This window comes from Hylaeus volcanicus, chromosome 1, assembly GCF_026283585.1.
Source record: "Hylaeus volcanicus isolate JK05 chromosome 1, UHH_iyHylVolc1.0_haploid, whole genome shotgun sequence".
NCBI classification, from domain to species: domain Eukaryota; kingdom Metazoa; phylum Arthropoda; class Insecta; order Hymenoptera; family Colletidae; genus Hylaeus; species Hylaeus volcanicus.
This window is the reverse complement of record NC_071976.1, coordinates 7,259,189-7,286,086: the sequence shown is the minus strand read 5'-3', so window position 1 is coordinate 7,286,086 and position 26,898 is coordinate 7,259,189. Positions and strand designations below refer to the sequence as shown.

The following is a 26,898-nucleotide window of genomic DNA, read 5'->3' as shown; positions in this document are numbered from 1 at the left end:
AATCATTTACTTTTCCACACAAGTTACCCACTATATCATGTTGTTTTTATGTCACAGGGATTCTCTTTGAAATTATGACAAGCTTGTCGGACTATAATATAATTTCAAGCGACGCGTTCCTGACGTGGAAAGATAGCCCCGAGCCAGCTCAACGCGAGTGGCATGGTATTGCAACGATGGCGTTAACATCGTTTTTCACTGGCTTACAAGAAGTTGATGATGCTTCCAGTGTAGAAGACGTATCAACTGATGTGAACCAAGACCGTTGTTGACGATACCGTGATCGAGTACATTATCGTCTGTTTAAAGACTTAAATATACGTTCCCTCGTCAAAAAAAGATACGCGAAGTGAGATCAAATTGCAGTTTTTTTGTCTTTTTTTTTCCTTTAAGGAAAAATGTGGTATATATTGAAGAAAACAATGGTGTGATAGTAGTGCGCGGGTGTATGTAATATAGTCTAGAACTTTGAAGAACAAGAAGTGGAAGATAATAAATAAGGTTGTCATATAAAAAAGGAAAACACAATGACCGAAGGCCGCTATTATACATAATGAAGATAAAGATTAATTATTAATAATGATACAAAAGTAAATACAAGATAATTATTATATATAATTCATTGAAATGATTTAAAGTTTAAATAAAGCAAAAAAAAAAAAACAACTCGAGAATATTATCGTATATCTTATGTCTTGCGGAATGTCACTACAGCTTGTGAATCGCCCAATAGAACTGAAACTTATGATTTTTTTTTTCATGCATGATCTCGGAAGATCGAGAAATGCTACTTTCAATTTCACTGAGCGATATCATAGAGCAACTGAAGCGTTTTGCTGTACGGTTTAGTTAACAAATTGCCGAACGCAGATGTGTATAAGTAGGTCCATTTTAAGTAAATTAAATTTAAAAAATAAGCAGAAGGAAACTATTGATAACCAAGTCTGATACAAGGGCGGCGGTTCTTCCTATTATTATAACGAATATAACAGAATTACTAATTTATATCTTTGCGAACTTACAATGTATTCTACTGTAAGAAAAAACCGTTCGTAACTAAGAAAGAATGAGAGTGAAATGTGTAACATAACATTACGAAACTAGGGTTCGTAGTGTAGAATATGTTGAAATTAGGAAACGGAAGGATACAAATGGTGTGCATATTAAGGCGCTACTATTTTTTAACACTAGTTATTTATAATCATTGAGAGAACAGATTATAGTGCGTGGGATGGAATGTCTGCATGTATTCAGGTGGCAGGTGCCGTAGCAAATTGTATAAAATTGTTATACTAATTTAAAGTACAGTGTGAAAAATACCATTTCCTTTGAATATACTACAATATATATAAAAGGGAAATAAGTAGATTTGAGTGCAGTTATTATGAAAAATTATTTTTATTTAACTCTAGAAGAGAATTTTACATTGATTTTGTCTAACATTTCTGATGTTACTAAATATACTCTCCTTATTTAAGAAATTGTAATTATTGTTTGATACCGAAAATGTGGACTTGTACTCGGTTATTTTAAATGTAGGTATTATTATTTAGTCCTTTATAAATGCTAGATTTACTAGCCAAGTTTGCCATTTATGCTTCTTACGAATTGCATGTTGCTGAAGGGATAAAAGGTTACCATGTTCGCATTCGTCTCTGTTTATATGCATACACGTATATTTATATTTGTGTGTCGGTATATATGTGCATACACACAATATACACTTTCAAAATTATACATTCTTACTAATGAAAGAAGTCGTACGTTGTCCTTTTGATACAAGATTCCCTTCATCGTCGCAATTTCTTTATAGTTTCATTATACCCTCGTTACTTTATCGCTTCGTGTACTTTTAGTATTCAATCTATTGCATTCCAAATGCATAGTTATGTTCGGTTATCTTAAAATAATTTAAAAATCGTTAGAAAATAAAACCTGTTTAATGATTAAACTTTAATTTTGATCAATTAAATCACATAATTGAAACGTAGAAAATTTTGTTTGCATATAGTTTATAGGACGAAACAAAATGAAAGAAAACAAGAAAAAGTAAGGAGGGAGAGTAAAAAAATAAAGAATTAAGTAAACCTTACTACTAATTTTTTCACACTGTAAAAGCGAAATATACATGAAGTAAAATGAGTGCGAAAAATACGAAATACATCTAAGAGCAATGATCCATAATATTTGTCTCCTTGAAGGTTCTTATTCTACTATGCAACAGTAGAATGTATCATTCGACGAGATAAAACGCGAAATGCACTCAAAAAAACAGTAAATATATAAAATTACAATAATTTATATATGATTAAAATTAAAAGAAAAAAAAACGTTGTTGGAAACAAGTTAAGTGAGTCGCAGTAAAAAAAAAATAATCACTGTAAATATTTATTAAATAAATATTGTAAGTGAGAATTGAACAGATGCAGAGATAAAAGAGAAGAATGGCTTTGTTATGCTGTCTTCTTGAAACATTGCACGTGCATGCGGCGTATTGTGCCGACAATTCGCGTATGAACACGCATGTATAAAGTGTTTATACATATACCTGCGTGTGCTTACGTTTACATTAATATACATATACATAATATAAATAAAATATCACTAAAAACTCCAAAACACAATACACAGATACACTCGTACACTCTATGATAAATCATATCTATACGAAAAAAAATAAAAAAGAACTCCATGTCAAACCGTTGTTGATTATTTTCTTGAATATATGCCTGTCTAGATGCATCGATCATAACGCCGAAGAGAAACTTTCACTGAATTAGTCATATGTATATTTTTTTGTAATACCAATTCGTATATTGTCAACATAACTATAAACGAAATACCTACAATAACGAATAAAGTATATACATACAATTTTGAATGAAACTGATTTAAAAAATAAACGTTAATATCTGATGCACTTGAAATTTAAAAGATTGTAGATAATGTATACTTGACAAGATGTAATGATTTACAACATAATGTTAAGATGCAATAATTATAATGGTACTGTATTACATGAATACGCATTTTTGAAACACTAAATATGCGTAGTATATCCTATATTGTATATTTAATACAATGTAGTTATTTTATATGTATGTAATATAATTGAAATTATTTATAACAAAGTAATAAGGCTTCTGATGTATATCCACCAAAACGTTAGTAAACTTTTTCAATACTTTCTTAAATAATTATTAATTTTTTTTTTATTTTTGAGGATACTAGATGCAAATATTACTGTCAAACACAGTTTTTATGTGTTAGAATTATACGCGACAAAGATTTAAAAATTGGTTTACATTAACGTAATAACATTGAATACTATGTTTATTTTTTAGTTCATGTATTTTATATTTGCAGTTTGTCTGTACTTTTAGAATGTTTCTGATGTTTACAACTTTTATACCGTTCAAATAAATTTCTTCATCTTTTCAAGTTTTTATTTTCGTTTGACATTTTCAGCATGAAATTAGACGAAAGAGTTACTGCAAATCGGATGATCTCCTGAAATGTGCTGAAGTCGTAAACGGACCTTCATCAGCAAATCCAGCAATCTCTTGAGGAATGATTGCGTATTCTTCTACACTGGTGCATGGTCTACACATACACTCTAAAGGCGCCTTGGTAATTACCTATAAATTAATTCATCTTATTATATATATATTTATATATTTACAAATTGATAACCTAACAAAATTAATTTATAATACCAAACATAAAAAATATTGAGAATAGTAACTACATCCAAAGATAGAGAAAATTTTATTAGAATAGAAGTTGATTAATAGAAACTGTATTATAGTGCGATTTATTCGGAACATTCGTTCAATTGAACAGTTCTTGAACATAGGTAGTTTGTATACTTTAGTTTGTACGTTTAATTAAACACTTTTCGACTCGAACACGATTCGAATAATTGAATTTAAATTACGCGCGATATTCATTTTCTTACGCGCTTCCTACTGGTCGGTTAGACAAAAACAATATGGCTGCGGAAAACTCGTGGTGTCAGGAGCTTTACTCTTGATTTTCATGTAAGAGTGATTAACTGGCCGATGCTTTGTTAGTTTTTTATATTAATTCAATCTGTAACACATATTATGATCAATTTGGGACAGTGACCTAACCTTTCGGAATTTTTTCTCGCCTGGTTTAGCCCTTGGACAAAATAGGGATACACTGGCCTCTCTCTCGCCGCTTTCTTGACAACACATACAGCTCCTCTCCATTTGCCAAATTTTTGATCCAGACACCTGTAGAAACAAGTAAGATTAAATTGTTATTTTTATGCGTTAGTTTTGAAGTTTTATTCTGAATACACCGAGTCAACATTCTATGCAATGTATAGTGGCATTTACAAACATGGATGTAATAAAATTAATGTTTAACTTTATATTTATAATTGTAATAAATTAGATAAAAAATAAGAAAAGATATTTATAAAACTCTACTTATGTGTCGTAACTCAAGTATGTGACAACGCTTGGTTTCTATTACTTAAAATTACACAATTATAAGAATAAAGCTTCATAAACAAAGCATTTGAAAATAATATTTTTAAGTTTTTACACTAATTTAAATTGTTTTAGAAAATATATTGAAACTAGATAAAGTGATGTATTTTTACTTATTCTAAATAAGTAAAAAGTAAAACTTCATTGAAGATTTTATTGTATATTATAACCAAATTTTTATAATTGTAGAAATGCTATATAATTTACATTAGAAAATTCATAGTTAATTTAATATATATGTTTATAGATGCATTATGTCATAAGTATTATGTTTATATTATATTTCACCTGTAGGTAACTACTGCAGCGTCCTCTACATGCATAACTAGGAATTGGTTTTGGGACACATCCTGGGTATTGCAAAAAGTGAATGACTGGAGTCGCCTGACATTCGTCAACACCTACAATTGCCTTTACGGTTCCATTTAGGAGGCATATTAAAAGACCAACGCTCACTGCACCGTAAGTAACACAATTATACAAACATTTATATATATTTAATATTTTAGTATAATATATTTCATTTACATAGTTCAAATTTAAATATGATACTGTTTTTGTTGTAATAGTCATATTAATACATAATTTTTTATTTACCAATACGATACAGGAACATAGCTTTAGCACGATACATTCCCTTCCAGATCTAATACTTCACTGTGCTTATAGATTTCACATTGCACCCTTTTATACTCTATAGGTGGCCATGTTCTCTCCCTTCCTTTCCGATGCTTATGTTAATAGCAGCAGGGAAGGAACCGAGTACATAAAAACATATCAGAAATGTTCTTAGTCTTCTATTTTCATTTAAGTGGTCACGAACATTGTAGTTCTGTATTCTTTACTTTTTAAATAATAATACTATTATATCTTATGTACATAAAATATGTACTTTCTTTTTTATAAATTTTCACAATTTTTATTATAAACTGTTCCTATAAACCTTCATTATATATTCATAAAATATATGTTACACAACATCAGTCCATTATTTTTATACATGTTTAAAAATTTAACATTAAACTGCTGTTGCGATGTTCAGAAATCTAACAATATAAACAATTCACAAACATCATAAAATACTAAAACTTTCAAACTCCTGTAGGGGAACTAATTATTTAAACATCATTATGGATATTCTTCATCATTGTTATCAAAGTTGCGATTATTATAATAATTTTTTTATTGAAAATGTAATAGTTCTTGACAAAATGTTCGTTTTACATTAAAATTCAGATATACTCCGCAAAGAGAATAAACTATAACTAACTAACATTAAAATTCAGATACACAAAATAAAATATAAGGTGCAAGTAGTAAGGTCATACGTATAAGATGCATATAATTATAAGTATATTGTGCTTTCACATAGTATAAAATATTTACTATCAATAACTTATTAGTTGAGTTTCTTTCATTTTTAATTTTTTCCATTATTTAAGAATATAGCAAAACCTCACATACTACTTGTATGTTTGTAGTGTATTGTTTATCATATAATTTGTTGATATCTCAACCTATTGATACGTTTATTAATTTAATCTTTTTAATATCAGCTATCTCTTAAAATTAACACTTAATTTTGATATAGTCGTATTCTGAATTTTTTTCATTATTTCATTGTTTTTCATATAAAAATATGATTTCGTTTCATATACCTACGTTTTAAACAGTTTTTTATCTACAATAGAAAATTGTTATATAAAGTTATACTTTAAATATCAAACATTAATCATTTTTAATATATGTATAATGCATTAAATTATCTAGGTTATTATACATATTCGGAATGTTTGACGAAATCGGAAAATTTCAATTTAATTAAATAAAACATTAATTTATATTTCGTTATACTTTCTAAAAGTACGAGGAGAAAGGGCAAATGAATTATTTCGAGATTCATTTTATATTTCCATTTTTATTTGAAATGATATCATTTTTATTATATAATTTAATTCACAATGCCATGTACTTAATTTATTTTCATTATGTTTATCGAGATATATCACCACATTTAATGCATTTACATTCTGCTGGTTCTCGTATTTTAATTTCCATTATTCTATCTTCTTCGTTCAGTAATTTTATTCCATCTGCATCATAACAATGGTGTAAAGTGATAAGCCTTTCCTTCAAATAGCTTTCACGACAACAATAGCATTCCTGTTGAAAAGATAAACTTATAGTTCCATACATTTTGTTAAAACTGTTACTTTCATTGGAAGTATGTGCTCGCCTTTGAGAATCCTGTAGTACTCGCGACACTTGGTTGCACCTGAGAACTGCAAAAACCTTCACATTTTGTGACAGGTATATCTCCGCTGCATGTTCTTTTCAAACGTCCTATTTCGTCGTATTCGTCTAAAGAAAATTTTGTTTTTAAATATATTTTAAATACAAAATGCAACAATAAATTAAAATAAAAAAATCATACCTTTTGTAATATGTACTTCTGATTGTAATGTTTCGCAACTCTCATCATCTATTATTTGAGCAATTGTGTTGCTAGTGAAAATGAATGTGGACGACAAGAGAAATATTATTAGCATAAACATTGTAACAATCTTGTTTAAATAGTTTTTTTTTTGCTTAGTCTTTTTCTAATATGGTACAGGTGTGGTCAAGGATCTTGACTGAAATGGAAGAACAGAAAATGAAACAGATGCTTTTATAGGTAGCTTTCCCTCCTACATGTAAGAACTTGGGGTGCTGAACTCCTGCTAGGATATAATAGCCTAGCTGAACCAGGATAACTTCCCCCTGCTTTTACATTGTACACTATCGGATTTTTTCCAGCTTAGGACATTTACTTTTTCAGTATTTTGCATTATGACTCTAATGGGTTTTGTATGTCTCAATGCACAGTGGGTGATTGTACTAGAGAAACATGACTAATGTTACTTAGATCCTTAATTCATGTACGGTTTCTTATAGCGTGGTTAAAATAAGTAATATAAGTAACAATATGGTAGTCAAATTTACAATATACTTTTTTTTATTTAATTTAAACAAATCTTCATATTTATATTTAGTGATCGTCTCTTGTATTTCCAGGACAATTATTTCCTAAGTCATCTTCACTATGATATGCTACTCCACACCAAATACAGTAAAAATGTTTATCTCTTAAGTACTTTGTAAGAATTTCCAATTGTTCAGTCTCAGGGGGAGATTCTTCTTCAATTTCTTCAGTTTCTTCAGTATCGCTATCATCTTCAGTTTCTTGAGGCAACCAAAACCATGCTTCCATAGGTTTTTCTATTTTTGATTGCAAATCCAATTCTTCACAAACTTTTTGACTTTTCCTGAGATCTGCTCTCAATAGTTGCTCTGCTTTTTTCTGTGCAATTCTACCACGAAAATCCTTCATATTTTTATTATTTAGTTTATCGCTAGTCAAACTACTTTTACTATCTATTTCTTTTCTCTTAATGCCCTTTCCTATACCGTGTCTGTTTAATTTCACTTCAACACCAATTGGTTCAGTTATTCCTGATTCTGTTTTACCTATACCGTGACCTGGCTTATATCCCATTTTCATAAGCAATTCAAAGCCTAAAAACAAAATAAAGTATGAAATAACATATGAGAAATATGCGTATGTACATATAATTATATTATAAAAAGTATTTAATGCCAAACCTTTATTAGTACTTGTAATTGCAGAAGATAAACCTTCTTCCCTTTTTTGTTGTTCAATATATTTTACAGAACTCTTTTCTCTCAAATTAGCATCAACTTCAGTCTTTTTTTTCATAAGTTCAAATTTCCTTCTGTCTGCGTGTTTATGTATGAGACTGGATGAACTACATTTCTCAATTCCTAGCAAAAATTTATCAGACATGTAATCTTCGTCATCTGACATTTTCCCTTGTCCTTTCTAATTGCTGATAAACTTGATGTTGTTATTAGTGATGTGATTATTTAGATATGGGAACAAAGTACCTGTATAGTTACAAATACGTATTAATACAATTAGAAAATATGCATAAGTAATGCTTGCAGATACAAAGTAACATACACATTAATAAGATTATTGAATTCCTTTAATATTTTCTTCGATAGTATTATGAAATCGTAACGTACGAATAATACCCAATGGGAGGTTAGATTAATACCAAAAGTTTTTGTACTTATTTTCTTTAAATGACAACATGCATAAACTACGATGAAGTTCACTACGTTATTTTTTTAGGTTATATTGAATGTCGCCATATACAGTAAGTTGTTTGAAAAACATTGACCTTCGTATGTTTTCATATAAGAACAGTTGAAGTATGATACACGAAGGTACTTACGAATTCTGTTTAAAATATCGATTTCTTTCAATATTTATGCAACAGTTGTCATCCAAATTTATTTAAATGTCAATTTGCGTATATAAATCGAGTAAGAATAATTTTAAATCATATAAAAAGAGGCATCTATAAGATTATAATAATTACGAAACATTTATGGTAAAGAGATAATTCTATTTACAAACCATACGTTTTATTGAACAATACTTAACCAAGTATTAATATTATAACGAATATATATTGTACAAAGGCTCCTTTATACTGTGTTTTCAATACAGGATAACTTCTGAAAGACCGCTTTTTTTATATCGATATTATTACACTCTTTTGCAAGGTATCTGGGCTCAACGACGCATGCAACGATGTCCATTAATATCTACAAGGAAATGAATTTTTTTTATAGCTCTTGTGTTAAATTTTATTAACTGAACTGTTAAGGAATTGGCTCGTAACGTCATTACATAAATATATAAATAATCGGAGCTTAATAATTTCGCATAAAGTTTGATTTATCTTTATTAGTTTATCGCGAACTGTATCTTAAATCCTTATATCTATTTCATTGCGTATAATCGGCTGTAAATGGTCATAATCATGTTTATAGACATTGATCATTTATTCATTCAAAAAGTTTTCAATCCTGTTGTGGGTCTTGCTCAGAGACAAATAGAAGTAAATACAGTAAAGCTTAAATGATTTAACGAAAAATTGGGAGCAACTACGGAAACTCTAATCGTAATTAAAGTTATTTATCAAAAAGATGATTAAAGATTGATATTTTATATTATGGTTAACACTAATCTTTTGTGGACAGTTCTTACATCCAATATATAAATTGTATACAATTGTTTTATGTATTGTTTAATTTACTTTTATGTACAATATTTTTCTATTTAATTGAAAAAGTGTCTTTATGAGTAATTGTTTGTCCTATCACGATAGGACGGGATTTTCGCTTAATGTCTCCTTAGCGAAACCTCGGACAACATTTTCGCTAAGGAAAAAGTTGTTTCAAATCACCTCCCGAACCGCCTCTTTCAAGGTGTTACAACATTTTTGGGACACCCTGTATATAGCGGTATATGGTTTGCAGACGCGCGAGGGTAAAACCAGGGCCGGCATGACCTTTTGCGGGGCCTGAATTCACATTCAAATCCTACACTTAAATTTTACAACGCGGAATTATTTATTTACAAATGCTATATATTTTTTATAAGATGAATTCTAAATAATAATACTTTGATGATTTTTGTCACTTCTTTCAATTTAATCAGCGTTACCAAAAGAATGTCTTGTATTTGTTAATGGTATCATCAGTCTGTAAAAAGTTAATCAAAATCGGTGCCTTTTAATTCAGTAATTTTCGTAGACCGCGGGGCCGGGTTCCGGCGAACGCGTTGAACCTGCCTTGCGTCGGCCCTGGGTAAAACTGACCGCTTACAGATGCTAGGTTTTAAGGTAATAAAACCTACCTGGGATTTGCAAGACGGCAAATTATGTTAACATCCTTAAGAAATCGTTTCCGTAAAATGTGTTCTTTTTTAAAACTTCTGCCAGCCATATACCGCCAAGGTCTTTCCGACCGCGCGGTCCCGAAAGCACCTTATTGCCTACATGTGGCAACCACCTTTGCCAGTCCCGAAAAGTCATCGGCTATCCCCGCCAAATTAAGGCGGTGACAAATTCCACCCCCTGTATCTTCGGAAAAGTAACGCCTTTCCGAAGATTACTATAAATGTAGTGGAATTTGCGGAAGGAGTCAGTCGTTCGCTGCCAGGCCCGGCGCAAGGCAGGTTCAACGCGTTCGCCGAAACCTGGCCCCGCGTTTTGAGGGGCCTCGCGGTCTACGAAAATTTTGATTAACTTTTTACGGAATGATGATACCATTAACAGATGCAAGACATTTTTTTATTGGCGATGATTCAGTTTAAAGGAGTGACAAAAATCATCAAAGTAATATTATTTAATATTCATCTTATAAACAATATATAATGTGTAACAGCATTTGTAAATAAATAATTCCGCGTTGTAAAATTTAAGTGTAGGATTTGAATGTGAATTCAGGCCCCGCAAAAGATCACGCCGGCCCTGTTCGCTGCTTTCGGGACTCCGCAGTCGAAAAAATACTCTTCGCGCGCTTTACACTGTAACAGTTTTATTTTACATAATCATTAAAATATATATAAAAATACTAGACTCACGCACGATTATTTTAATAACCTCACAGTTACATATATATATTAAAGAACTGTAAACAAATTTTTGTTTTAAAAAAAGGTTAATTCATTTCATCATAACAGGCGATGGTGTTGGTGGCCACTTTGTTTGCGTTGAGCAAGATTTCTTCAAACCGGTATACCTGAAAACAAAAATAAAGGTAGATTTGAAGAATATATTAGACTAACGGGTTCCTGATCGAAGGATTTTGGAAAAAATTAATTTAAAACAAAGTGACGTACATTTAAAGTTGAAGTTCTATTTTCATTATAAAATTAAGTGATTAAATAGAGAATAAAAAGAAAAGTATATAAGAAAATAAAAAATCCTTCGATCAGGGACCCCGTTAGTCTAATATATTTCCTAAATCTACCTTTAGTTTTGTTTTCAGGTGCACCAGTTTAATGTAATCTTGCCCACCACAAACCAAGTAGCCACCCACGCCATCGCCTGTTATGACGAAATGTATTAACCTTTTTTTTTTTTAAAATAAAAATTCTTTTATAGTTCTTTAAGACGTACTTTGTAATATATTTACATTTCATTCATAAAAATTATTATTTAAAACCTTAAAAAAAAAACCACACAAGAAAGTGTCCGTTTTCATTTTCCTGACCGCGACTAACCCCTTAATTAAATTCTAATCAGCAAGTAATACATTCGGATCTGGTTCTATTATTGAAACGTAACATAGAACTACCTTTGACGCCGAAACAGCAAAGTATACTGTAGCATATTTGCCACGCCCGTCTTCAAAGGGTCACTTTACGTTTATTTTGATCTAGTTTAATTGCCCTATCAAGTCCTTTATCTGATAGATTTCTCGAAATCAGTATCTGTCACGATGTAGCACGCCCAAGTAAATGCCTACTTTAAATTTGCTACACCGTTGTATTCGTATAGATGACTATACTGCCGCCGGTCGATAAACAGCGAAACGCGGAACTGGAAAGCATTGAGTTAAAGGAACGTGGACCACTTGTATCTCAGTACAGTAATGCAGTAGTTCGAGAAGAATATTTTTGGTCTTGATCTATCTAGTCGATTACAACAGTAGCTGATTTATCGCGTTTGGGTGTCGTCGATCACGTACCGCATATTAAACACCGTTTCTAATGAACTTCCTTGTACGCAACATCGAAGATTCCAAAGTGCAAGCGAACTGGTGCGAAGGACGAAAGTGTGAAAGCGTACACTCACCGCTACTTGCGCAGAGAAACATATCTTTTCGCTGTTCCCAGTGCGTTCGGAAGAATCCAGTCACTCCAATTACATTCTAAAGAAAACTCGGATCAACTGATCGTAGAGCCAAGGAATGTTCTGGAGTTGACTAATTGACAACCACGACGTATCTGCAACTTCTGTTTCCACGAAGAATTTTATGACAAATAGGAAAGGGAACATTAGAAGACTGTTGGAATAGCAACGGAATTTTTTTTTTCTTTATCATGGAAACATGTGAATTCTCGTATCAAGTTTCTCTACGATAAATCTCACGTCTTGAACGATCTAAATCGGTCCTCGTGACCAAATTCTAGGATCGGGCGTGAATAATAGCTGTTCGATCGTAAACCGACACGATCATCGAATTCGTCCAATGACAGTTAAAAGTGCGACCTTCCAAAGTTTTCGAATTGGTCCTTTGTCGCGTGTGTGTCAATAATTAATGTCTTTTCTGTACGTGTTCTAAACTGTCCGCCGAAAAACCTGCAACCTTTTGGATATTTCATCGGCTATGGTTGTAGCCAATAGTGGGAGGGTACAAAATGCCAGTTTTCCTGCCAGTCAGAATAATTCCAACCTGAATGTAAACACTGTGCAGAACAACAAAATGACAGCCAAAGGTGTCTTAATATGTCGTGACAATTCTCATCCTTTTCAAGATCGTACATTGACATTAGAACAATCTGTTAAAATCGGTCGTTCTGTGGCAAGGGCTAGAGCAGCTCAGAATAATGCAATCTTTGATTGCAAAGTATTATCCAGGAACCATGCGTTGCTATGGTATTCTGGAGGAAAGTTTTACTTGCAAGACACGCGTAGTAGTAACGGAACATTTGTTAATAATCAGAGACTCAGTGCTGCTGGGGTAGAATCAACACCTAAAGAGGTATGTTCGGGTGACATAGTGCAATTTGGAGTAGACGTGATAGAAAATACAAAGAAAGTTACGCACGGATGTATAGTCGCAACATTAAAATTATATTTGCCAGATGGGAAGGAGGCTAAAGCTAGTGTTAGTACATCAGTCGCATCGTCGAATATTTCTTATGAGGATTTGTATATGTTGAATCAGGTTATACAAGAGGCTACAAAGCGCGAGAAAGCACTTTACTCAAAGTTAGGATATCTTCAACAACTTGTATCAAATACCCGCAAAGCTGCCAATGAATCATGGAAAGCATTAATAGCAGAGGATCAATTGCTATCTTGGGTGGAAACAATTGAAAGCCAATTGGCTGTTTATTCCAAAAATTATACAGAAGATAAAATCAGAAATGAATTAATACAACTTCAAGAAGAAAAGGCAGAATACCAAAATGCAGCAAAGGAGGCACTACAAAAAGTATTACAGGAAAAACTTGAAATATCTCAGAGGTTAGTTCAGTTGGAAGGGCGGTTGAGCGAAACAGAAGAAGAATGTCAAAGTCTTCACAATGTAGCAAAGTATACTCAAACAGAACTTCAAGAATTGAGCAGTAAATTTACTAAACTTACAGAAAGCGAAGAAGAAATGAAAGATATGGTACAACACATAGAACAAGAAAAACAGGAACTTTTGAAGAAACTTGAAGATCGTTTTAAAATTGAGAACCATCTACATGTAAAATTACGCAATTTCCAACGAAATTCTCTTAATGTCTATAAATTGGTTACTGCCTTGAAAAATAAAATGCAGATCTTGCAAGATACGAATTCAAAGTTGGTAACAAGCGAAATAATGGACTCGAAATATGAAGGGAATCCCATCGAAGCTATTAATACTATTCTTAATACAATGCATTCTGTGTATGCAAATGAAATGATACTTGATCCAGAGTCTATTCGGTGTCATATGAACGACGAACAGGATAATCAAATTAATTTGCAAGATATCGATTCAAATCAATTAAAAAATTCTGATATTCCCTTTTCCAAAGAACAGTTGGACGATTCGTTCAATAATGATAATATAACAGAATATATTTTACCACCGCCATCTCGAAAAACTATGGTTAATGGAAATGTAAATATAGATAATTCGGATATTAATTCAGAATCTGAAACTAATTCAGAAGCAACAGATGATACATGTAGTATTACCAGCGACGATACAAGCGAGAAATCTGTTATAGAAGTTAAAAAAGAAGAACCTGCATACGATGTAGTTGAACAAATTTGCGCTCTACGCGAACTAGAAGTTCGATTTGCACGCGAAGGACAATTGCAAGTCGCTCGTCATCCTCAAATCACTCAAAAGGCAAAAGATAGCGAAGAAACAGAAATTAATGTTGACAGTATGAACAATGCTAAGTCTTTGATCGAACCTGATTCTACAGAAGTTCAACAGCATGAGAAGAAGGATGAAACAGCCAAGGACAGCAATCAATTAGGCGAGGAATGCGAAGAGAAACATTTAGAAGGAGACTATGTTAAAACATTAAAACCGTTATCTAAAAATGATACACAGCAAAATCTACATACAAGGGAATACGTATTGCAAACTTTAATAGGATCTTTGGATTCTTTAAAAGTTGAAGACAACTTAGAATCGCAGCAAGCAGTCAAAAAGGAGTTAGAAAATCTCAAGGATTGGTTAATTTGTGAACCTCACGAAGAAGTTATTGGAAAATTAAAAGAATTATATTATTGTGCCAAGAATGAATCTCAAAGAACTCAAGAGCTTCACGAAGAGCTAGTTATTTTAAAGGAAAAGTACAATGTATTCGTCGAAGAAAAGGCAGAACTGTCGAAAAAGTATACAAGTCTTAAAGCACAATGCGGTGATCTGTTAAATACAACCTATGCTGTACCAATTCATTATGTTGCACCCATTGCAATTATATTAGTATGGATGCTCTTAGAAAAAATATTTTAATGTTTCTTTTTTGATTTTTGTATATAACGTTTATTATTAATTAATATTGTACTTTTGTTTTTTATTGGTAGCAATATGATAAAAATACAAAGTTCTAAAACATAGTTTATTAAAAGATATCGAGTAAGCGAAAGAAAAGATGGTGGTGTGTAGTTTCAACAGAAATTCAAACATTTTTATATGAACAAAATATATTAAGAATTGTATATATTTTTCCCATACTGTTGTTGAAACATCGATCACAGAAATCTTCTCTAACAAATCACAAAGGTAAAGCAGAGGTATACACCATGTTACCATCTCAAACAAGGAACCAAAATCAAATTACAGCAGAAATTTATAGCAATACATATGTACATAGAACAAAATTTTAGGCTAGGGAAAATGTATTAGAGGAAGTATAGACAATACCACGTAAAATGTTCAACATGCTGCCAATCTTAATATCATATCTTAAAGTATGGTATTAATCTATATTTACGATATTGCACACTTTACGTCGTTATTCTTTGCAATCATTTCCAACACTGCACGTCCAACGACTCGAATGTATTATTATATAAATTACAACTAACATTTGTATGCAAAGATCAATTTTTATAAAAAGCCCCTTTGATGTGTCCAGTATCTTCCTGAATTTGTTTTAAGATTATAAATACTCAATATTTATTTTGTAGATTGGGGATCACTTATATTTTGACGACATAAATCGATTAATTTGGTTTCTTTAATGTTTGTTTAATAACAATTGTTTTCAAAATAAATAATACGATGAGGTTAAAAATGAAGTCGGATTACCGTGCTCCGATTAATGTTTTTGTTTTTGGCGATTCAACGTTGACATCGGTTTAATAAAATGATTTATTTAATGTTAGTATTGATCGATTTGAACATACTTGACGATTGAACGATTTGTACATATAAAGATAATTTGTTGATATAACGTTTGATATTCTATACACTTTATTAATGATTTCTCGAAATCCTGTTTTGTTATGTACGTGGCTTCTTCTCTTTAATGGTAGCATAATAATAGAAGCATATCCATTCAAGCGACCTAATAAACGTTAAGGAAAAGTAACGATTCATCTATGCGAAAGTTTCGAGTAAAATTGTCATTGAAAAATTGGTATACATATTAGCGATTCTGCAGAAATGGCCTAGATATGTGTGTTTCGAAAAATGAACTCTAGTTATACTTTTCTATTGATTCTTTTTATACGAATGTAACTAAAATTATCCGTATTTTCTTAATTCTGACTAGTTTAGTTACAGTGCCATTGCCCGATCTATTTCTGCCCTGTTCAATGTAATAAATATGATCACATGCGAAACCGATAAAGTATATTCAATTTTCCAAAAAAGAACATTGGCCTGCCGCTTATGGATGTTACTTTCTTGGTAGATTGAAATTATATTAAGATCGTGAAGGTTTATATAAATAACTTAATACTGTACATAACTATTGTTGGTATAATCTTACTACTCATGTAATAGTCATTATATAAAAAAAAATAAAAATTAACTTAACTGAAATTCTTTATTATAGTTTCTCTGAAAACCTGTGCTTAAATATGGTCGGGTTAAAATCAACTGGCTAACGTTTCGCATAAAGCACGTTCTCTCTGTGTTCCAAGCGTACAAGTTCTCTCTGACATAATTCACAATCGGATAAGAGGCCTTCAGCGCGTCAATTAATTTTAATCCGACTGTAATTGATGCGTGAGTTTGTGATGACGGTTTTTGAACAATGGAATTATTTTTAAACGTTTAAGCAAATGCTCCTGTAGGTTTGAATGTATTTTATTGTACCTTTTACATTAACATAAATTACTTCATATAGAAATAATGAATGGAATTATTTTTAAACGTTTAAGCAAATGCTCCTGCAGGTTTGAATGTATTTTATTGTACCTTTTACATTAACATAAATTACTTTATATAGAAGTAATGATAGAAAAAGTGACGACAGAATTATTTGCTTATTCGTTGATGGTATACAGTGAAAAAAAGTTAAGTGTGAAATTTGTTCTTGGCATTTGCAATAGTTTCCCATTTATATATTGTATTTTAGAATACTAAGGAGTAAGAGAAAGTGCGAGATAAAAAATGACAGACCATAAGAGCGACTACATGGAATGTGTAACACTACTTTTTATAATATTTATCTCTGTTATTTTCTGACTTTTTCTTAACGATAAATTCAGGATAGCAATAAAAAAAATAAAAGATGATCTTTTTACTTCAAATGTAAATTTATATATTTTAATTGATTGAAAATATTATCACTTGGTAATTAAACGCTTTAATGGATTCCTTTATATTGAAGCTGAAGATAAAATCAGTATTTCGATATTTTTACAAAATAAAAGAATAAGTACAAAGTATGTATACGAAACTTATCCAAGTAATGGTATATGGTCTAAATTTATCAGTTTCTTTAATTATAGTTTTCCGTCTAATATGTTTCATTAGTGAGTAAAAGTGCATTAAATTTATTAAATTTATTGCGTTCTGTACTTCCAATCATTTTTCGTAGGAAGAACATAAAAAAAAAACTACCGATTATTTAAAAAAAGAATTTATCGGAAGACAGATTGGGATGTATAGTAACATTAAGAATAACAAAAATCTAAGAATTAATCAAATTAATTAAACAAAGAGATTGACGCGTAGATTCATCCCTGAAAATCATGATCGTTACTTGTTTTTTGCATTCTGTATACGGTTTTTCCTTTACGTAACGTAAAATACCTTGATTTTCTCATGTGTATTTATACTCCACTAACCATTTTTTTATATTTGCAGCACACACGCGCAACGTGTGATTAATAACGATCGATTACGAATTACTTACGAGGTATGATCGCAATGTATCATCGATGAAGAAGCTGAAAAAAACATCGGATAGCGCGAGAGGCGGGCAAGCAGCAGGTGCGCTGAATGCGAGCGGAGATGCATCACCCACTCGCGTTTGCAGAGATTTCCTACGGAACGTGTGTCACAGGGGCAAACGTTGCAAATATCTGCACGAGCGATCCGAGGACGACCCTGTGGAGGAGTATACATTTTGTCATGACTTCCAGAACGGAATGTGTAATTGGCCTGGATGTAAATTCCTTCACTGTACAGAAAGCGAGGAGAAACGTTTCAGGGCGACGGGAGAACTGCCTGCTCATATTCTAACCAGGCTGAAAAGCACCAATGAGAAATCAGAGTACCCTATGTGCAAAGACTTCATCAAGGGTAGCTGTCAAAGAACGAATTGCAAATTTAGACATTGGAAAGGCGAGGAACCGCAACACAACTTGATCGTGGCTTCTCATCATAACGTGTCCAGACCACAACACAATTTCAATGGTCCTAGTAATGGGGAAAATCGCAGATACGAGGAAGATAGGAAGTAAGAAGATAGAAGGCTTTCTTTCTGTAGTATTCTTTTTCAGTACAGTAGCGAGCATATAAATAGGGAAAATATTTTGTTACACGTATAAGACGTTGTTCTGCAGTCCCGATTGGTATTTCTCCGTTAGTCTTTCCATACTTCAGAAGTACATTTCCTAAGCTTTACAATGCTGTATAGTTTTAATTACTAACGCCGTTTAATTTATAACAAAAAAATAGTAGACTTGAAATAAGGAATCAGCGTTAATTGAGATTTTAAGACGCTCAGAAATTTTACGAAGCGTTAATTTTTCATACCTAACTGCACTTTACATATGGTATTACTACTTGTACTTTATAATTAAGATGCTCTCTAACCCTATTTAGATGCTCTCCAAAAATGTTCTTATTTCAAGTCTACTTTTTTTTTTTTTTTTTTTTTTTTTTTTTTTTTTTTTTTTTTTTTTTTATTTTATATTTTTTTTTTTTTTTTTTTTTTTTTTTTTTTTTTTTTTTTTTTTTTTTAACGGCGTTAATAATTAAAACTATACAGCATTGTAAAGCTTAGGAAATGTACTTCTGAAAGACTAAAGGAGAAATACAAATCGGGACTGCAGAACAACGTCTTATATGTTAACAAAACATTTTCCCTATTTATATGCTCGCCACTGTATGTACTCACACAGGAAAAATACACATCGATGTACACTCACTGCTTGAAAATGACCTGGGAGTCTCTAGGCCAGGTAGTACGTGGACACTGCCGGCTCTTAGGTCATTTTCTAACAGTGAGTGTGCTTCGGTGAATGTTTCTCCTATGTAGGTCTGTACATGTTACGATTACGCGAACAGCTAATAGGGATTGGAAATTGCCCGCGCTGGAAATCAACCAGCAAATTTCAATTGTTTATATCTCGATAACGAAGCCGCAGTTCGAAAATTGGTAAAGGACTTTTCGATTCGTACTGATGTCAAGATCTTACTTTCCAAAAAGCGCATGCATATTAAGAAACACTCTGTATAATGTGAATATTGTCTTGTATGTTTATAGCTTTCATTGGCAAATGGAAGATCAGCATAACTTAGTTCCAAACAATAGCTTCAACACATCGTCACATCCTCCTGATTACATAGGTCCACCCGAACCAAAGAGACGAATAGTTTCTGGTGAAACTGTTGTTCATTTTGAAGCTTCGCCACTCGTCGGCCAACATACCGCACAGCCGGTCACTTCAGGGTATTATTATCCAGTGATACCGCGGAACGAAGCCAGAGCAATTGTATTAGAGGATGAGAATGCATTATTAAGGAAAAAGATAGAAGACTTAAAGAAACAAGTTTGTTTACCTTTATGATTTCATTTTGATTTATTCCAAACATATGACTTACACGTTTGTATTCTCATTCAAATTCTCGTTTAGGTGAGTGATTTAACAGCAACTAACGAGTTTCTTCTGGATCAAAATGCCCAGCTAAGAATGTCAGGGAAACGAACTGCTAATGTAACAGCAGTTACAGTTCCAGCAGTTACCATTACCAATACTGTTCCACCATCGCAAGCTCCAACGCCTCAACAAATGGTCAACGCAGCAGTAGCTGCTGGAACGTTGCGTACGGTAACTGCAAGTGTTGCAACTGTCCCTGTAAGTATAGCCACAGTTGCACCTGTGTCTATAGCAGCGGTTTCGATGGCACCAGTATCTATACCACCACCCATCGTTACAATGGCCCAACAAACGATTACGATGAGCGGTTCAGGTCCGCAAGCGACTAATCAACAACCACCTAATACACAACAACCTGCCAGTTTACCTCTTTCGATATCTGGTGCAACTGCACCAATGGTTTCTTATCCTATTATGACTCAAGAACTTAGGCCCGTGTTGCAGTAAGTCACATATGAGAAAGGGAACGTCAAACGATACCTTAATCTCACAGACAAGTCAACGTTTGTTTTCTGCAACGTTGAAACATTCAAACGAATGTTTTCTGCATTCAGTCTTTCAAGATAATAACGTATTTCTATTAATTCTTTAAGCATATGTGGTGAACGCATAGAATAGATATATCTAGAGTCGATCAAAAATATATTCTTTAGAGAAATGCAACGTTGAAAATATCACACTAATTAACGAACACAACATCCTAGATATTTATGTAGGAAATCGTAAAAATTATCGTACAGGACAAACGTAACGATCATAACTGTTTTTTCAGCAGTATGGTTTAAGTGGAATGCCTTTATTGAAGTCCTTTAAATCTAGTAATTTCGTTTCTTTTAGTGATATACCCTGGAAAGGGTAATTATTTTTTCGATATTAATATATGCAACAAAATAAATATCCAAAGTGTGTATAGATTTAGACTAATAAGAATACTGATCTAAAACCATGTTAATGGTTGATAATATTCTCCTATTTTTTTTGATACCTTAGTATCGTGAAAATACAAATAATTTTGTAGATAATTTTTTGTGTCATTAAAATAATAATCGGATGCAAAAAAAAACTGTAAATTAAAAAAAACATAGGTAAGTGATGACTCGTTTAGGCTAATATGTTAAGATAAGTACAAATTAGGGTGGAGTATGTAAATTAAATATCTTAAAAGTTTAAAGTTAAGGTTTACCGCTGCTTTGAAAATGGTGGTGAACTTTGCGACTGTTCTGTACGCAGTTTTGTAAATAGTACCGCTGCTACCTGGTTTTGTCACCAAAATTTTTATACTTCCATTTTTAAGAAATAATTTAATTATCTTTATAAAATAGTGATATTTTAACATATTAAGTACTTGTTACGGTTTTTTGTGTTTTTACAATTTACTTAAGTAAAAAATTTTGAGTTCGCGTGATGAATTCAAATCGTATGACTACGGATTCAAACTGATCAATAAATATAAGAAACAGGTACAATAAAGACTTGTAAGGTGCATCCTGTAAACCAAATAAACGTATAGCTATTTGTTCAAGTCATGTTATTTGCCACAGGTTGACACATATGCATATGTTTTCGCTGATTTCTGAGACAATGCAGTGGAATAAGACTCCGCAAAACCACCATAACCACCACAAGGGTCTAGTACCACCTTGACCTCTTCAAAAAATTGGGGGTCTGCTTCATGCAGCTGTTGCATTTTAAAGCCTCCTCAACTAACGTAGGATGGAAGATCAGCATAACTTAGTTAGAGATGCATCTTCTATAGTACGCTTGAGTAATGCGATGCGGCTCAATCTCTCACAGCTGTCCCAAGTTCTTCTCGATAGGCAATTTGCTAATCTATCTGTTGCTCGTCCAGCTCCAAGCACGTCGCTAATTTGAAAATATTATCTAGGTGCTTTCAAATCCCAACCAGTCCCACGTGGAAGCTATTGAAATATTCGGTTTGCTGTATCCCAATATATGTTTGTACAGCCCGACACTACGTCCGACATCTTGTTCAGAGTCTTGCACAGTGACTGTTGTGTCAGCAACAAGTATATCTAACTTCTCTCTTTCTCTGTCTCTATGGCACTAACCACTCCAGCAGTATTGTTTTTGCCAAACTTTCTTCCTTGATTGAGGAATCATTCAGAGCTGCTAAGTCCGGTTGTGCCTAATTTAATGGCCTTAATTTTCGAAAAGTTTTTTGTTAAGAGATGACTAATTATTCAACAACATGCCATAAACCATTAATTTTAATACACAATTTGCCCTCGATATTAATAAATTCCACAGGTTCCGCACAGCTGCCAAAAAGTCTACCCCCTTTCTCTCGATCTTCATGCTCAGTGTTTGTAGCCAGCACCACATTAACATTACTGTGAGGCGTCTGACGAAGTGTCTCCAACGGTATTTGATGCCCTTTTCATACATATGTATATACTTTGCGTAATTAGTATAAGAAATTGAGCAATAAGTACCATGTATTTTATATATGCGTATAAAATGTATAATCTTTTATGCATAACTTTATGTTAATAAGCACTTTATTAAAGTGATAAATGCCGCCCTTATTACCTTAAATTCTTCACGAACAGTGGCTATATCTTAATATTGAATTGATTAGGTATTTAGTGTAATAAAGTTCTATTCGTTTTTTTAATAATACATTTCATTTCGATAATTAACAAACAGTACGTCTAATATACAATCTTCAAATGTCCCATTGCTTTCAATCCTTACATGTTAATATTTCATATGTATAAAAACTATTTTTGTCATTTACTGTACTATAAATGCATTAATCGTTTAAATGATTTCAATCGGTTTCATTATATGTGACATGTTCTAAAGCACACCATTCTTAAGTATATTATTTATGAATACATTGATGCCTCCTGTGAAAAACGACCCCTGGTTTACAAGACTAGTGCTCTGCCACCTCCCATTATATTACTTTAATGGTCTCCATATTCGTACATTAGGATAATAAAAATCTTTTTCTGTACAAGTTTTGTATGACACATTTAAATTGATCAATTAATGACATTCTATTCATTGAAATACATAAACCAGAAGCTAATTACAATCTTTGTATCATATATTGATGTAACTGTTACGCATTTTATAAAAACATTGAAACATAAAGTTTTGTATCTGTATTATATCACAGAAAATTCATTGGTTATTTAAAAAAAAAGTATATATATAAGAAAATTTAAAAAAATAATACTATTAATTGTAATTATATATTATGTTAAAGTAATTTATTCCTGTACGTAAATGGGTAAATTCATAAATTCGATAAAGCGCTATACACTGGATCCCAAAGTGAATTGATAAAATTCCGTAAATAGTTCGTTTTATGCTGTACTCGGTAAAGAACGAACAGTTTTATTTTTCAGCCAGTATACACCCGCTAATAAGACGGTACAACAAAGTCCAACTAAAAGTCGTAATTTCCAGTGGTATTTGGAAGACTTTAAGACATTAATGACTTTAATAGTTTGTTCTCTAGTATCACGTTCACTACTAGAATTTTCAATGACAAAATTTGCCATTTCCGCTTTTTTCTCCAAGGGCATTTGTGCAGCAATTCTTAGTTTTGCTTTAGCTTCTGTGATACCTGTCCTTTCGATAAGTCGTTGTAATTGCAAATCCTCTTCGCTAAAATGAAATAACATATACTTTTTGTATACTTCATACAACATCCTGTATAATTTTTATACTTTTGTCTAAACAAAAATAATCATACCAAGTCACAACAATTATTTTATGCAAGTAATTTAACATGTGCCCTGTTTCAAAAAGTAGTGGCAAATCCATGACTATAAATTGATGACCTTGTAGAAAATATTTGAATGTTTGCCAGTATATTTCTTTATATATATGTGGATGTGTTATAGCGTTCAACTTTTTTCTTTTTTCTATATCATTAAATATTAAATCACCAAGTTTAATTCTATCTAGTTCCTTTGTATCTAAGAATACATCTGGACCAAACTCTTTTTGTATTTTGTGCCATGCTGGTTTTCCAGGTTCTACAACTGCAAAATATAATCCATGTTTTCAAAATAATTGATATTATTATATATATATATATTTATTGATATACTATGAAAGCAAAATAACCCTTTGCACTTGGAGCCATCTCATTGTAAAATGTGTAAATAGGAGTTATGTCATACTAAGTAAGATAATTTAGAAATTATGTAATTTATCTTAATGATATTCAGTTTATATTAATCTTTAGACATTAGGGGACACAGATGTTTCTTTCTTTATGACTATAATAGTCTTTCTTGTTTATTTTTTCAAAATCCACCATATCATACAAAGTATGTTTATGCACCTACCTTTCTTACATAAGTGCTCCTTTCAAGTTTTTAAGTGTTGACTCTGCAAACATTTTTTTTGCTATGTAATACTAACTCATATGTTTTTGTATATACCTCAGTATATACATATACCGTATTTTGATTTGCTTTTTCGGGCCATTTGCATGAGAAACTTCAAGGAAACATGCATTCTTGAAAAATTTGATATGTATAATCAGTAATAAAGTTTGCTAGACTTATGTCCCTTCAGAGGACACATCCGAGTGCAAAGGGTTAAACATTCTCAGTCTAAATAAGAAAATTTCATAGTAAAAATATTGAGATCGTCGTATAGTAAAACTATATTATCAGATACAAAAAAGTTACATTGTAGTTTTTAGTAATAATTATAATTTAATTTAATTCCTAACCTTTCCGTGCTATTTGATCGGCATCGATGACAGGTATACCGTGTTCACGAAAAACAGCAGCAACACTACTTTTTCCAGTAGCTATTCCACCTGTCAAACCCACTAAAAACATCTTTTAATGTCTAGTTGTGTATTGGTACTGGTATTAATAATTAAGTGAACATTATAACTGCTATTAGCATTGTAAAATTCAGTGCTATTTAAGATTAGTCATGATATGACGGTTTCCACAATAAATTTTATTCCGCACGGTTTCAGTCATATACTAACATACTACTGCACACAGATGATAGGTATATGTTGTATAAAAGGTTAAAGCATACGACGATTTCATTGGTTAACAATTCTTATCATATATTTCAAATAAATACATACATTTTCTTGATTTACAATGTAAGTATTGTAACTGAGAATATTATTTATTATAATTACAAATATTTTCTATATTATTACATTTATTTAATTTTGTATAAAGTCGATTTTTAGAAGATAGTAGCAATTCATTTGACGAAATTATTAGAATTTAAGAATGTCATATGTATGTTACATATTGTATTTTATATTATTAACAATAATATTTATACACCGTTCACAAAATGACCAAGATTCAAGTAACATAGTTCCTACTATTACCATTAGATTGCGACATAAATGCGATGATGGCGCCAACTTACAGTAAAAGTGGGAACTATTTTCAATACAAACTTGGACGCACTATTATCTACACACCTATAACTCTACAATATTCAACGTAATCATAATTGTAACTCTAATTGTAATAGCTTATGGATCAATACTGGTCCGAAGCTTAATAAAATAAAAAAACATTGGCTAATGATATAACCCGCGGTCCCTCCAGTCCCTTTTAGTCGCCTCTTACGACAAGCAAGGACTACTGACTGCCTATTCTTTTCCCCGCCACACAGCGAAAATATTCTAATAATTCCTACCAACTCCCGTCACATTCAAACACATTCTACAATATCTTAACAACTCCTGACTTCCCCTAACAACCTCGAACATCTCTTGACATTTCCCGATATTTTCTGACATCACCTACTACCTCCTAACACCCACTAACAACACCCAGTACTTCCTAATACCTTCTAACACCTACTAATACCATCTAACACCTCCGAACACATAACATGTGCTCCTTGAATTAGGTAACTTGTACCAATTGGTAAGTCGGGCTGGTTGCCTGCACGTAGGCGTAAACGTGCCACCTCTTCGCATATTATGTTCTCCTGTTGCCAGGAGTAAAAATCCGACAATTCCCATCACAATTTTGAGCGAGGCGATTTGCAACATTGTTGAACTTAACGCGGCTCAAAATTCAACAAAGTTGCAACTCAGAAGTTCGGCAAGATGTGACAAAATCCGAAAAATAGACTCAACCTTGCAACATTGTTGTAGTTCTGAGAGGAGCAATTTGCAACATTGTTGTAGTTCTGAGAGGAGCAATCTGCAACATTGTTGAACTTGCAACTTTGTTAAATTCTGCGGGGAACGATTTGCAACATTGTTGAGCTTGCAACTTTGTTAAATTCTGCGGGGAACGATTTGCAACATTGTTGAACTTGCAACTTTGTTAAATTCTGTGGGGGACGATTTGCAACAATGTTGAACTTGCAACTTTGTTAAATTCTGCGGGGAACGTTTTGCAACATTGTTGAACTTGCAACATTGTTGAAGTTTTGAGTGGAGCCGTTGCAACATTGTTAAACCAGGAAGTATCACAGATATGAGGCGAAATTATAGGGAAATATCACAGAAATGAGGGGAAACTATAGGAAAATGTACCAGGAAGTAAAGGGAAATGTGTAAGCAAATGAAGGGAATTGAAGGGGCAATGTGTAAAGTAATGGAGGGAAATTACAGGGAAATATACCAGGAAATGGAGGGAAATTAAAGGGAAATGTGTAAGCAAATGAAGGGAATTGAAGGGGAAATGTACCAGGAAATGGAGGGGAAGTAAAGGGAAATGGGTAAGAAAATGAAGGGAAATTAAAGCGAAGTATACCATTGGAAATGGAGGGAAATTATAGGGAAAGTAACCAGGACATGGTGGGAAATTAACGGGAAATGTGTAAAGAAATGAAGGGAAATTATAGGGAAATGTACCAGGAAATGTCACAGAAATGAAGGGAAATTAAAAAGAAATGTGCAAGGTAATGAAGGGAAATTAAAGGGAAGTGTGCAGGTAATGAAGGGGAATTCAAGGGAAAATTTCCAC

At 32.3% G+C, this 26,898-nt stretch overlaps 6 protein-coding genes across 9 annotated transcripts in view; 3 read left to right on the top strand and 3 right to left on the bottom strand.

The window, feature by feature from the left end:
* Window positions 1-1,473, top strand: part of LOC128874537 (eukaryotic translation initiation factor 4 gamma 3-like) — a 33,801-nt gene extending 32,328 nt beyond the window's left edge. The window contains exon 26 of the mRNA XM_054119359.1: window positions 58-1,473. Within this exon, the coding sequence (XP_053975334.1) occupies window positions 58-272 (215 nt within the window). The 3' untranslated portion in view covers window positions 273-1,473. The remainder of the gene's footprint in view (window positions 1-57) is intronic.
* On the bottom strand, window positions 281-7,090 carry LOC128874769 (partner of bursicon-like). The gene is made up of 6 exons (XM_054119829.1): window positions 6,955-7,090; window positions 6,757-6,881; window positions 6,530-6,683; window positions 4,809-4,921; window positions 4,134-4,259; window positions 281-3,638 (listed from the first exon to the last, which is right to left on the bottom strand). Exons 1-6 carry the CDS (start codon window positions 7,073-7,075, stop codon window positions 3,489-3,491), a joined length of 789 nt encoding a protein of 262 aa, XP_053975804.1. The 5' UTR covers window positions 7,076-7,090; the 3' UTR covers window positions 281-3,488.
* LOC128874665 (zinc finger CCCH domain-containing protein 10-like) lies at window positions 3,983-21,464 on the top strand. 3 transcript variants are annotated; one of them, XM_054119600.1, is made up of 6 exons: window positions 3,983-4,040; window positions 4,163-4,271; window positions 4,815-4,982; window positions 17,922-18,516; window positions 19,549-19,834; window positions 19,919-21,464. In XM_054119600.1, exons 4-6 carry the CDS (start codon window positions 17,996-17,998, stop codon window positions 20,387-20,389), a joined length of 1,278 nt encoding a protein of 425 aa, XP_053975575.1. In that variant the 5' UTR covers window positions 3,983-4,040; window positions 4,163-4,271; window positions 4,815-4,982; window positions 17,922-17,995; the 3' UTR covers window positions 20,390-21,464. The 3 variants fall into 3 exon arrangements, with proteins under 3 accessions (XP_053975575.1, XP_053975584.1, XP_053975592.1); XM_054119609.1 differs by having other exon boundaries at window positions 3,985-4,068; XM_054119617.1 differs by lacking the exon at window positions 3,983-4,040 and having other exon boundaries at window positions 4,141-4,271.
* On the bottom strand, window positions 7,546-9,176 carry LOC128874711 (G patch domain-containing protein 11). 2 transcript variants are annotated; one of them, XM_054119716.1, is made up of 3 exons: window positions 9,031-9,176; window positions 8,163-8,465; window positions 7,546-8,075 (listed from the first exon to the last, which is right to left on the bottom strand). In XM_054119716.1, exons 2-3 carry the CDS (start codon window positions 8,383-8,385, stop codon window positions 7,549-7,551), a joined length of 750 nt encoding a protein of 249 aa, XP_053975691.1. In that variant the 5' UTR covers window positions 8,386-8,465; window positions 9,031-9,176; the 3' UTR covers window positions 7,546-7,548. The 2 variants fall into 2 exon arrangements, with proteins under 2 accessions (XP_053975691.1, XP_053975680.1); XM_054119705.1 differs by lacking the exon at window positions 9,031-9,176 and adding an exon at window positions 8,542-8,928.
* On the top strand, window positions 11,091-17,874 carry LOC128874575 (sarcolemmal membrane-associated protein). Its single transcript, XM_054119420.1, has one exon. It carries the CDS (start codon window positions 12,771-12,773, stop codon window positions 15,111-15,113), a length of 2,343 nt encoding a protein of 780 aa, XP_053975395.1. The 5' UTR covers window positions 11,091-12,770; the 3' UTR covers window positions 15,114-17,874.
* Window positions 21,465-22,559: 1,095 nt separating the features above from the next.
* Window positions 22,560-24,922, bottom strand: LOC128874716 (dephospho-CoA kinase). Its single transcript, XM_054119728.1, has 3 exons — window positions 24,663-24,922; window positions 23,670-23,961; window positions 22,560-23,581 (listed from the first exon to the last, which is right to left on the bottom strand). Exons 1-3 carry the CDS (start codon window positions 24,772-24,774, stop codon window positions 23,278-23,280), a joined length of 708 nt encoding a protein of 235 aa, XP_053975703.1. The 5' UTR covers window positions 24,775-24,922; the 3' UTR covers window positions 22,560-23,277.
* Between the last annotated feature and the right edge of the window lie 1,976 nt (window positions 24,923-26,898).